This window comes from Podarcis tiliguerta, assembly GCF_965153285.1.
Source record: "Podarcis tiliguerta genome assembly, chromosome: 2".
In the NCBI taxonomy this organism is placed as follows: Eukaryota; Metazoa; Chordata; class Lepidosauria; order Squamata; family Lacertidae; genus Podarcis; species Podarcis tiliguerta.
In genome coordinates, this window is record NC_139535.1 from 64,411 (window position 1) to 76,926 (window position 12,516).

Consider the following 12,516-nt stretch of genomic DNA (forward strand, 5'->3'; position numbering starts at 1 on the left):
TCTGCTTAAAGACCTCCAAAGAAGGAGACTCCACCACACTCCTTGGCAGCAAATTCCACTGCCGAACAGCTCTTACTGTCAGGAAGTTCTTCCTAATGTTTAGGTGGAATCTTCTTTCTTGTAGTTTGGATCCATTGCTCCGTGTCCGCTTCTCTGGAGCAGCAAAAAACAACCTTTCTCCCTCCTCTATGTGACATCCTTTTATATATTTGAACATGGCTATCATATCACCCCTTAACCTCCTCTTCTCCAGGCTAAACATGCCCAGCTCCCTTAGCCGTTCCTCATAAGGCATCGTTTCCAGGCCTTTGACCATTTTGGCTGCCCTCCTCTGGACATGTTCCAGTTTGTCAGTGTCCTTCTTGAACTGTGGTGCCCAGAACTGGACACAGTACTCCAGGTGAGGTCTGACCAGAGCAGAATACAGTGGCACTATTACTTCCCTTGATCTAGATGCTATACTCCTATTGATGCAGCCCAGAATTGCATTGGCTTTTTTAGCTGCCGCGTCACACTGTTGGCTCATGTCCAGTTTGTGGTCAACCAAGACTCCTAGATCCTTTTCACATGTACTGCTCTCAAGCCAGGTGTCACCCATCTTGTATTTGTGCCTCTCATTTTTTATTTTTTTTTGCCCAAGTGCAATACTTTAAATTTCTCCCTGTTAAAGTTCATCTTGTTTGTTTTGGCCCAGTTCTCTAATCTGTCACGGTCGTTTTGAAGTGTGATCCTGTCCTCTGGGGTGTTGGCCACCCCTCCCAGTTTGGTGTCATCTGCAAATTTGATCAGGATGCCCTTGAGTCCATCATCCAAGTCGTTGATAAAGATGTTGAATAAGACCGGGCCTAAGACAGAACCCTGTGGCACCCCACTAGTCACTCTTCTCCAAGATGAAGAGGAACCATTGATGAGCACCCTTTGGGTTCGGTCAGTCAGCCAGTTACAAATCCACTGAGTGGTAGCATAGTCAAGACCGCATTTTACCAGCTTCTTTACAATAATATCATGGGGCACCTTGTCAAATGCCTTGCTGAAATCAAGGTAGGCTACATCCACTGCGTTCCCTTCATCTACCAGGCTTGTAATTCTGTCAAAAAACGAGATCAGGTTAGTCTGACATGACTTATTTTTCAGAAATCCATGCTGACTATTGGTGATCACAGCATTCCTTTCTAGGTGCTCACACACTGTTTGCTTAATGATCTGCTCCAGAATCTTCCCTGGTATTGATGTCAGACTGACTGGGCGGTAATTATTTGGGTCCTCTCTTTCCCCCTTTTTGAAAATAGGGACAACATTTGCCCTCCTCCAGTCTGCCGGGACTTCACCTGTTCTCCAGAAATTCTCAAAGATGACTGCCAGTGGTTCTGAGATCACATCTGCCAGTTCTTTTAATACTCTTGGATGCAGTTCATCTGGCCCTGGACACTTGAATACATCTAAACTAGCCAAGTATTCTTGTACTATCTCCTTAGTTATTCTGGGCTGTGTTTCCTCTGCTGAATCTTTTGCTCCAAATTCTTCAGGTCGGGCATTGTTTTCCTTATCGGAGAAGACTGAGGCAAAGAAGGCATTGAGGAGTTCAGCCCTTTCTGTGTCCCCTGTTTGCATTTCACCATCTTCTCCTCTGAGTGACCCCACTGTTTCTTTGTTCTTCCTTTTGCTACGAACATACCCATAAAAGCCTTTTTTGTTGCTTTTAACCTCTCTAGCAAGCCTGAGTTCATTCTGTGCTTTAGCTTTTCTGACTTTGTGTCTACACGTGCTGGCTATTTGTTTGAATTCCTCTTTGGTGGTTTCCCCCCTTTTCCATTTTTTGTACACATCCTTTTTTAATCTTAACTCAGTTAAAAGTTCTTTAGATAGCCACCCTGGCTTCTTTAGGCACCTTCCATGTTTCCGTCTCATTGGTATTGCATGAAGTTGTGCTTTTACTATCTCCCTCTTAACAAACTCCCAGCCATCATGAACCCCCTTTCCTTTTAGTATTACTGTCCATGGGATCTCACCCAGCACTTCCCTAAGTTTTATGAAGTCAGCTTTCTTAAAGTCAAGAAATTGAGTCCTAGTATGCTTGGCTGCTCCTTTCCGCTGTATAGTAAACTTCAGAAGAGCATGATCACTCGCGCCTAATGATCCTTCCACTTCTACCCCACTAACCAGGTCATCAACATTGGTTAGGACCAGATCTAAAATGGCTGTTCCTCTTGTTGCTTCTCCCACTTTCTGGACAATTAAGTTGTCTGCAAGGCCAGTGAGGAATCTGTTTGACCTTATGCTCTTGGCTGAGTTTGACATCCAACAAATATCTGGGTAATTGAAGTCCCCCATTACTACTATCTCCCTTCCTTTTGCATGCTTGGCCATCTGTTCCAGGAAGGCATCATCTATGTCCTCCGTTTGGCTTGGGAATCTATAGTAAACTCCCACAATGAGTAACCCTAACCCTAACCCTAACCCTAACTCTTAATTTTGACCCAAATGCTCTCACTTTGGCTTTGAGGTTCTAAATCTTGGATCTCTTCACAGGTATACACATCCCTGACATATAACGCCACTCCTCCTCCTTTCTTGTCTGGTCTGTTTCTCTGAAATAGATTGTATCCCTCCATTATTACATCCCAATCGTGGGACTTATCCCACCAGGTTTCAGTGATGCCTATTATGTCATATTTAGTTTGCTGTACCAAGAGCTCAAGCTCATCTTGTTTATTTCCCATGCTTTGCGCATTAGTGTACAGACATTGAAGTCTATTAATCATTCTCCCGTGTCTCTTATTTAAGGATTTTTTTCCTCCCACCACTAGGTCTGTGTGCTGTTTGCTCCATTTGGTCTATGACATTTGGATGATCATCTTCATCAATTGATAGACTCCTACCTTCAGGAGCACTGTCTCCCTCCCCCACATTAGTCAGTTTAAAGCCCTCCTGATGAGGTTTCTGAGATTTTTGGCAAAAACATTCCTCCCAACCGTTGTGAGGTGCAGCCCATCGCTTGCCAGAAGTCCATCTTCAAGAAACTGCAGTCCGTGATCTAAGAATCCAAACCGTTCCTGTTTACACCATTTGCGAAGCCAGCTGTTCACTTCCACTATTTTTCCCTCTATCCCTGGGCCACGTCGTTCAACTGGGAAGACAGATGAGATGACAATTTGTGCATTTAATTGCTTCAATTTCCTGCCCAGAGCCTCAACCTTAAAAACATCCTTTAATTGGTGATACTGTAACCAATCCAGTAACAATTCTCAAATATCGTCAAAATTTCTCAATTGTTGCTAGTCTCCTGCCTCTTTTAACAAATCATTATAGGTGGCCCAATCACCTCTCATGTTCAATTTTGTAAATCAAAATTACTTCCAATGGAGAGAGCCACCATGGTGTTCTCCATTCTAATAAGTTTTCATACCTGTCCTATATCTTGTAGATTGATTTTCTTATCAAGTGGTTCAGGAATCCTTTATGTACTTTCATTTTATCATACCATAAATATGTGTGTGCCACCCAAACCTATTATCATGACCTTCTAGATCTAATAAATCTGTATTTTTTAGCAAAATCCATTCCCGCAGCCAGCAAAAGCAGGACACCTCATAATATAACTTCAAATCTGGCAAGGAGAAGCCCCCTTACCCATAACATCTACATTTTTCTGTAATCCATTTGTCCCCTGGCAGCTCATTCCCGAGGGGGTCATATTTTCTGCGGTTCGAGTGGCTCTTAGAAAGTTCTTCCTAATGTTTAGTCGCAATCTGCTTTCCTGGCCCTCTTCTTCTCCAACTTCCAGCCTCTGCCCCTTCCTGCTCACGAAACCTTGATGCCTCTTCAGCTTCCGACGCCTCCTCTTCCCAGTCTGCTCCCAATGTCCCACCACCAACCCCTGGGCTCTGAGCCTTCTTCCCTTGGGGGTTCCCATGGTGCCAGTCCATAACACCCACACGTCAGCAGGTCTCCAGCCTCAGCCTTTCTGTGTTAAAATACGACCATCCCTTTGCAGAGTAAAAATGGAAGCTTGAGATTAGGCTGCTTGGCCTTAGGTATACTTCTCCAGAGTGTCCCAGCACTCTTGGAGTCACCCTCTTTCCCTCCTACAAAAATAGCAGGTGATAGACTGAGTAGTAAGCAAAAGGAAACATGATTCCTCACATTCAAGTCTTGCCAGGATTCAGCAAAGAACAGCGAAGAGGACAAGGCAGGCAGTGATACTTATAAGTTACTTTCAGGGCCGTCTTAAGCATATCCGTGGTGCTGGTGCCGGGAGGCGCTGCGTCCAGCCTCCGCCTCTTCCCTGGCGCCCTCCAGAACTTGGTGCCCCGGCACCCCGCGCCACTAGCCTCTATGGGTAAGACACCCCTGGTTACTTTCCACTCACTGAAAGTAGTAAGATGACGCTTGACAGAGAGGGGGGGGGGGGACTTACAGTAAGGCTCTGTCTCTTATCAGCTTGTAAATGAAGAATGAGAATGATCTGAAGCCAGGAGGATTTTAATCCTTAGTCTAAATTTCCTGCCACAGTCGAAACGAAACAAAAAATTCCTTCCAGTAGCACCTTAGAGACCAACTAAGTTTATTATTGGTATGAGCTTTCGTGTGCATACACACTTCTTCAGATGCACACGAAAGCTCATACCAATAACAAACTTAGTTGGTCTCTAAGGTGCTGCTGGAAGGAATTTTGTTTGTTTGTTTGTTTGTTTCAACCACGGCAGACCAGCACGGCTACCTAGCTGTAACTTTCCTCCCACAGACGTTCAAGGGAAATAACATCACAGAGAGTAAAATTCCCTCGCTGGGGGAACTTTTGCATGACACCAATGTCTCCCGACAAAACAAACATCAGAAGGAATATTTAGTAGAATCAATGCATTGGAAAAGGAAGCTTATGGTTTGAATGCCATAATCGCTGCACTGGTTGGGTTAGTGGAGACAGGAATTCTAACCGTAGCCCTGCAGACAGGGCCGGCCTGGGACAAAACTGACGTGGCTGGTGGTTTGGAGGCACAGCAAGATGGCAATGGGTCTGAGCTCACAAGGTCCAGGGCTTTTTTGCAGCCAGAACTCACCAAAACTAAGTTCCGGCATCTCTCAAGGGTGTGGTCTGGCACCTCTTTTTCTATAAAAATAGCACCAACTAGGTCCCTATCAGGGTGAGTAGCTAAACCATGGGTAGGCAAACTAAGGCCCGGGGGCTGGATCCGGCCCAATTGCCTTCTAAATCCAGCCTGCAGACGGTCCGGGGATCAGCGTGAGTAGAATGTGTCCTTTTATTTAAAATGCATCTCAGAGGCAAGGGAAAGCTGAGGGTAATCGACAAGGAATCTGGACTTTAAGAAGGCCAATTCCAGGAAGCTGAAGGAGCTACTGGGTGAGATCCCATGGTCAGAAATACTCAAAGAGAAGGGAGTCCAAGATGGATGGGAGTTTCTTAAAGGTGAAATCCTGAAGGGCCAAATGCAGACAATTCCATCAAGAAAGAAAGTTGGGAGGCAGCAAAGGAAACCGGTGTGGCTGCATTAGGAGCTTCCAGATGAGCTGAGAGTTAAGAAGGGAATGTGTGAGAAATGGAAGAAAGGGGAAATAATAAACTAGCCAACAGTTGCAGGGTAAACATCAGGCGGGCTAAAACTCAGAATGAGCTCAGGCTTGCAAGAGAGGTTATAAATAACAAGAAGGGCGGAAGTAGTAATTCCATTAGGGTATGCTTCTGGAGGCAAAGGCTACAGAATGTTGGACTTCAAAACAGGAGAGATCAGCACCATCTATGTAGTCAGTGGCATAGCTAGGGGTGCAGGAGGAAAAAGCAGTGTGGGGCCCGGACAAAAGTTTGTTGAACCAAATGAAGCCCATTTAGTACGCAGTCTTCAGAAGGGCCTCTGTGGTCTAAGACAGGCTGCTGGGCATGGAATGAGACATTGTACAGCATGTTCACACAGCCAGGGCACACACAAGCCCCACAGACATGTGTTTGTACGGCAAATGCAAAAATGGGCCCTTTCCCTATGTACTGGCATTCGCAGATGACTTGCTTATTGCAAGAAAGAGTGGCCAAGATTACACACATAGTTCTCCAGTATTTAAGCAAGGGTGTGGAGGGTCAAGGAATTAGGAAAATCCTCCTACAACCCAGAGAGCAGAAAATGTATTGTTTCTTCTAAGTCAAAAGCCAAAGGTCACTGAGCTGCTTGACAGCCTCGGTTCTTTGAGTCTGTAGGGTCACTTACAAGCATCCCTGTCTGCCTGGTACCATGTTGTTTGCTGAATCCTGGCAAGACCTACATGGGAGTAAACGTGTTTTCTTGTACTTACTACACAGTCTGATTACTTTTGCAGGTGGAAAAGGGTGTGACTCCAAGTACATTTAAAGCTAAGCAACCTACTCTCAAGTTTCTCTTTCTACTCTGCAAAGGGATGGGAACAGTTTAACTCAGAAAGGCCAAGGCTCTAAACCTCTCATGTGAGAGATAAATTAACTTTAATACTGTATATCTTCTCCTGCTTATCCATCAAATAGTTTCTGCCAGAACCCTCCTGTTCCACCCAATAGAAGGTGAAATAAGATGAGCCACCCCCTACTCACTTGCATGGCTCCCATAGGGTGATTCCCTAGGGAACTGAGGAAATCAAGAGCCCCCCATCAGAAACATGGCTCTTGCAAGGAGGTCCTGCTTCGCCTGCAGGGTTGGCCTACACCACAGGGTTGTCTGTAGGCTACAACTGGCCCAGCTGACAAGAGAGCGCACATGACCCCAGAGGTCCCAGAAGCCTCAGTCCTCCCTGTCTGTAAAATGGGCCCATGAGGGTCCTGCTTTTCCAGCTTGCTGTGGGGATGGAGGGGCCAGTGCAACAGGCCTCTGCTCTGTGTGGCTGGGTCAGGAGGTGGAGGAAGGAGTGAGCAGGGCCTAGCAAAGCCACTGCACTCCCCTCCAGATGTGCCTTGGGATGGGGGGGGAGCTGTGCGGAGCCTTTGCACCCTGGGTGATAAGAATGGGGGTGTCGCCACGTGGGGAAGGTTGAAAGTAGTAACCCACGCATCAGACTCTGCCTTCTTCGCCCACCACACCTAAAAATTGCAAGCTGGGGGTGCCCTGTGATGGAGGGGGAGTCATGCCGGGAGAGTGGTGGATCCAGCGTGATGGGGGGCACCGTGAGACACCCCCCTCTCCACCGCCACCTCGCCTTTCCTGCCCTCCGCAGCGGCTCCGGTGCCCCCCCCCTCCAAATGCAGCAGCAGCTGCTGCCGGCGGGCGCCTTTAAGAGTGGGCAGCGCTCCTGCGGCGAAGATGCGCTGCTGCTGCTGCTGCTGCTCCTCTGCGCGGCCGGCCGGGCTGTGATGCTGAGGCGGCTGCCGGAGAAGGAGGAGGAAGAGGAAGGAGGAGGAGGAGGCGGCAAGGCGAGGAGCGAGGAGGAGCGAAGAGCAGCAGCGGCGGCGGCGGCGGCGGCGGCGAGAGGGAGCCTGTGCGCGCCGCAGCCTCCGCGCCAGCATCCTCCTCCGCGGCCGCCGCCTGCATCCTCGCCCGCATCCTCTCTCGCATCAGGACCAGCGGCGACATCCTCTCGCATCAGGACCAGCCGGGGAGGCGCCGCCAACAGGCGGGCGGGCGGGCGGGGGCGCAGTGCGGGGGAGGCAGGCAGGCAGGCCCGGCGCCCCCCCCGCCCGCCGCCGCCTCCTCCTCCTCCTGCCGGGCCGAGCCCCCTCCCCGCGGCTCCCGCTCCCTTTCCCCTGCCGGGCCGGCCGACCCCCTCCCCGGCTGGTCCATGAGCCGCGAGCGCGCAGGCAGAGGCTGAAGGCACCATGTCCTATGCCCCCTTCCGAGGTACGGGCGCGCGCGTGGATGTGTGTGTGTCCGGGGGGGGTGAGGGGGGGGAGCTCGCCGCCCCCGGCCCGGTCCACCCAGCCCGCGCCCCATTTTCGGGGGATGCAGCGGTGAATCCGGAGCGAGGCTGGCGTGGGCTAGGATTGACGGGGCGCGCGGAGTGGGGGTGGGGGGCTGCAGGCTGGAGATTATTTTGTGTATCTTGGGGGTCGTCCTGGGGCCTGGCGGGCAAGGCGGGTGGGGGCGGCTGGAACTTGGGGGGGGGACAGGTGCCCCCCCACTCCACCCCCGTCTGGCGCGCGGCCCGCTTGGGTCTCCACGTGGGGCGGAGGGGGCAGGGAGGCGTCATCCTAGCGCTGGATCCCAGACCTTCCCGGGAAGGCCTTCGTGGTTGGGGGGCAGGTAGCGCAGCTCCTCCCGCCCCCCGCACCCTTCTGTGGGGAGAGGAGGCCGAGCGAGGCTCCCGCCATCACCACCAGAGGCCCGGGATCCCCTCTGCTCCTCGCAGATGCTGAGCTGGGGGGGGGGGGTTCTGCCTGAGACGGAGGCCTGTAAGGGGGGTGTCTTATAGCTCTTCTTGCCCCCCCCCGGCCCATGCTGCTCACATCTGCCGTCCTCCCTTGACAGAGTGGGCCCCTTCCTCCTGCCTGCATCCTTGAAGGCCCCTGCTTGACCCATAGCTCGGTCTTTCCTTCTCCTTCCACCTCAACCCTCAAATTCGCCGCCCCAAAAAAACTAGCCCTCTCTGGCGATCCCACTTCCTGCCGTGCAAAGGGTCAGGGTTGGCACTGCCATGTGGTCCCATCCGCCAAATGCGCCCCCCCTCCAATTGCTGAGCACACCATGATGCTAGCTCGGGGGTGGGGGTCCGAATAGGGTCCTGGGGGTTTCCTGAGTGCCCCCTCCCACTGCCAGCTGTGCCACCCCCTCCTGTGGCCCTCATGTGGCAGCCTGTCTCCCTCAGCAGCCAGCAGGACCAGTGGTCAGGGAACAGGGGCTCCTGCCACACCTGGAGACTGCTCCGCGCACCTGCAGGTTCCTAACTCCTACTCTGCCCATGCTCAGAGGCCTAGAAGCCTCAATCTGTGCCTGCCTTTCCTGTGGGGCAGACCCCCTCTCAGCCATGGGGGGGGGGGGTTAGTGCAGCACCAGCACAGGCAGGAGGGCAAAGTGGGTGAGGGGCAGCATTTTGTGGGGAGGGGGCTGCAGTACGCCTGGCAAACACTTTCATGCATATATTTTGTGGTTGTGCCATTGAAAGCATGGCGGGGGGGGGGAGCAGTGTATCAGGATCCCACACCAAGTGATATGTGGGGGACGGGGAGAGAGGGGAGAAAGTGACCAGGGTGTGTGTATGTGTGTGTATATTGCTCTCTGTTCCCAGTCCTTGTGTCTTAAGAGGAAGGGGCTTCTCCGGGGGACGGGGGGGGGGCTCTGGGACCCCTCGCTTGGCACCCGGAGGCCTCCCTTCTCTTCCTGTGGCAGGAGAGGGGGCGTGATGTTGCTAGGCAACCCTGTCAGAGGGATGCTGGGGTGGTGGGGGGGCTGTTTCAGCAAGAAGCACATTCCCAGAGTGTGATGCTGCACTGCAGGGAGCTGCTGTCCCCCCCCCCCAGCCACACACACCCGCCAAGACCTCCTTCTGCCCCCCAAGACAGGAAGGTCCGGCTTCTCCACACCCCCACCTTCCCATCGGGTGGCCGGAGGAGGAGGGGGGCAGCCCAAGCCCCCTCCTTTGCTGGCGTGTCCTGGGCTGCCCGAGTGGCTCTGCTGCCACTTCCAGGAACTGGGGCTGCCCCCCCATCCTGCCACTCTGTGGTTGACCCATAGCACAGTTGTTTGGGGGTGCAGGTCCCAATCCCCCAGGAATGACTTGGCAAGAGGAGGGTGGCCACTTCTCCTCCGCCCTGAGTTTTCTCCTTGGGAGACCACCCAGGGCCTTTTTCCGGTGGGGGGGGGGGCGTTCTGGTTGTGTCTACAGTGGTACAACTCCTTCCTGCTTCCCCCCAACAAGATGCTGCTGCCCAGTGGCTTCTGCCGCTGTCTGTTTGCATATCATTTGCATAGCAACAGAAAGAGGATGGAAAGGGGGAGTGGGGGTCTCCAGGACAGAGATCAGGTCTGGGACACCTCTGTGGTGGCTGGCAGGCAGCTGAAGGGTTAACAGTGTGCTTTGGCAGGATCCGTGCCCCTGTCCTGTAGGGGGGGGGTGTCCAGGTGACCTTGTGGGGGCTCTGCCTCATGTGACCAGCAGAGGTTGGGTGCTTCCTTTTGCCTGCTGGGGAAACAGCCTTCCTTGGAGAGGTCCCAAAAAAACTTCGCTTTTCCTGGGCCGAAGCCACATGTTCCCCTCTTGATGTGTGGCTGTGGGGGGGGGGGGGAGATTTTTTGGCAAGCATCCTTGAAGATGATTTAATGAGCTTGTGGAGAAGGGATCTGCATGCCTCCAGATCTGATTGGCACCTCGAGCTGGGAGCAGATTCGCATTTGCATGCCATTTGCATATTGCCAGCCAGTCCTTTTCACAAAAGCAATGTGTGTGGGAGCTTGGCATTTTTACGTTGCGGGGGGGGGGGGCTGTTCCCCTCTCTGCCACCATTTCCTGGCCTGTGGCTCTTCCTTGTTGGACTTGGGGAGCAAGGGGGGGCAGGCAGCGCCACTCGCACCCAGGTCCCTGGCCCCCTCCCTCCTTCAATGTGTCCCCCACCCACCCACCCAAAAGCTGGTGGCGCCTTACAGGCTTCTCCATCCTGAATTGGCCTTCCAGCAGGTGGAGAAAGAATGGCAAAGAAAGAGAGAGTGCAAGGGGGGGGGCTCGGGAGGGGGGGCAGCCACAAGCACCAGCCTGGCACCTCTTCAGGCCAATTCATGGAGGGGGGTTGGAATCTCAGATATATATAATCTCATTGCCAAATGGCACCTGAAACCTGGACTATGGTTGCCACAATTGAACGTCTAGGCGCCTTTTCTCGTGGTTGTTAGCAATGATATCATCATTACGAATAACATCATTTCTATACTGCTTTATATTTTAACAAACAAATCTCAAAGCGGCTGGCACACCTCTAAACATCAGAAATAAGAATTCAGAATAAATTTAAGCTTCGAGAAAAACATTTCAGCTCCTTCTCTAAGAGACATTCTGTTTTTCCCTGTCGCCACCTGGCATCCTGAGATCGCTACGTGGCCAGAATTGGACCCGTGCCAGTCGCCAAACGCGCCTGGCACCTGGCTAATTTCTAACGCTGCTTGGGAGGTTGTGGACCCTCCTCCAGCCCCCTTCCGTGGGGCATTTCTGAAACCCACTTGCTGCACTTCGGAATGCAATCACACAGGGTCAGCCGAGGAGGGCGCCTGAGTTTCTGGCTAGGGGGTGTGGAGGACTGGACTGGGCTGGGGGGGGGGTGACGCTGGGTGATTTTCATCTGCCTGTGGAGATGGGATGAAGGCAAGGATATAAATTTATTAAACAAGAAAGGTGGTGGTGGTTGCTTGGGCCATCTCTGGCATTGCTTTGCCTGCTGGGGGCAAGATTGTGTTGCCAACCTGCCGCCCCCCCCCAGGTGTTTGTCTCAGGAGGGCCTGGCTCTTTCTGCCTGCTGCTCGAAGCTGCAGGGAAGCACCCTTCCCTGTCGCAGCCGCCTTTGGGCAGGGGGGCCAAGGCTGCGCCTGAAAGCGAAGGGATTGAAATTACGAGTGGGGAGCATGCGGAGGCGAGTGCGAGGGCAGCTGCCCCAAAAAAGCCGCTGGGGGTGAAGTTCAGAGGGAGAAAAGGCAGCATTTCTCCCAGTTAACTGGTGGAACTCCTTGCCACATGAGGAGAAGGTGCCCACTGGCTTAGGCAGCTTGGAAAAGGGCTGGGGAAGGGAGGCGAGGCTGGTGGCTCTCAGGGCCAGGAAGCAAAGAAGAGACTTTCGGGGACTCTTTCCAGCGCCCCCCCCCCAGACACTCGATATGCAGACACGTCTTTTCATATTTCCGCTCGCTGACGACTTTAAGCATTTCCCCGACTGTTTTCAACTGCCTGTTTTACGTTTCAACGTTCCGGTAAAACTCCTGTTAGGAGGCTTATTAGAACCAAGCCGTATGCAAAGATTGTAGAATCATAGAATCATCGCATTGTCAAGTTGGAAGGGAACTGTCTGAGTTGCCCCCCCCCACTCAAAAAAAGAGCTGATTTTCATTTTTCAGCAAAATCTGACAAGCTGACAGCGTGTAAAATGCACTTTGCTTAGTGTTTTTTTTAAAAAGGGCTCTCTGTTAGGCAAAAGGGGCATTTCTGGTGGGGGAGAGATGGCAGAGTGGACCCTCCCCCATATTTATGGAGCTTGGTGGGGGCTCCTTGGAGACATTTGAAGCCCAACTCCTTATTATTATTATTATTATTATTATTATACCCTCCACCTGTAGATATCAGGGTGGTTCACAACATAAACATACAATACAAAAAATACAAAATTTAATGAAATTTACACACCATTTGACTGAAAAAACCCTCATCCATTTACAAAAAGAGAAAACAAGCAAAATTTGGGGCAAATCACAACCCTACAAAAGTTAGAATACGTACTAAAACAGGTTAAAATAACCTCTCCTTTCTGAGCACCTATGCAGCCTTGTCTGAACAAAAATGTTTTCAGCAGGCTCTGCAGAGAGTCCCATGAAGGTGCCTGTTGGATTTCAAGAGGCAGGGAGTTCCAAAGGG

General features: G+C 51.9%; 1 protein-coding gene across 6 annotated transcripts in view; it reads left to right on the forward strand.

Moving 5' to 3' along the window:
- Positions 1–7,661: 7,661 nt before the first annotated feature.
- SYNGAP1 (synaptic Ras GTPase activating protein 1) overlaps positions 7,662–12,516 on the forward strand; it is a 56,830-nt gene continuing 51,975 nt past the window's right edge. For 4 of the 6 annotated variants that reach the window (XM_083424669.1, XM_083424672.1, XM_083424670.1 and 1 more), the window contains exon 1: positions 7,662–7,811. In XM_083424669.1, the coding sequence (XP_083280795.1) occupies positions 7,790–7,811 (22 nt within the window). In that variant the 5' untranslated portion in view covers positions 7,662–7,789. The remainder of the gene's footprint in view (positions 7,812–12,516) is intronic. The other 2 variants (XR_014507519.1, XM_083424673.1) reach the window with 1 other exon arrangement.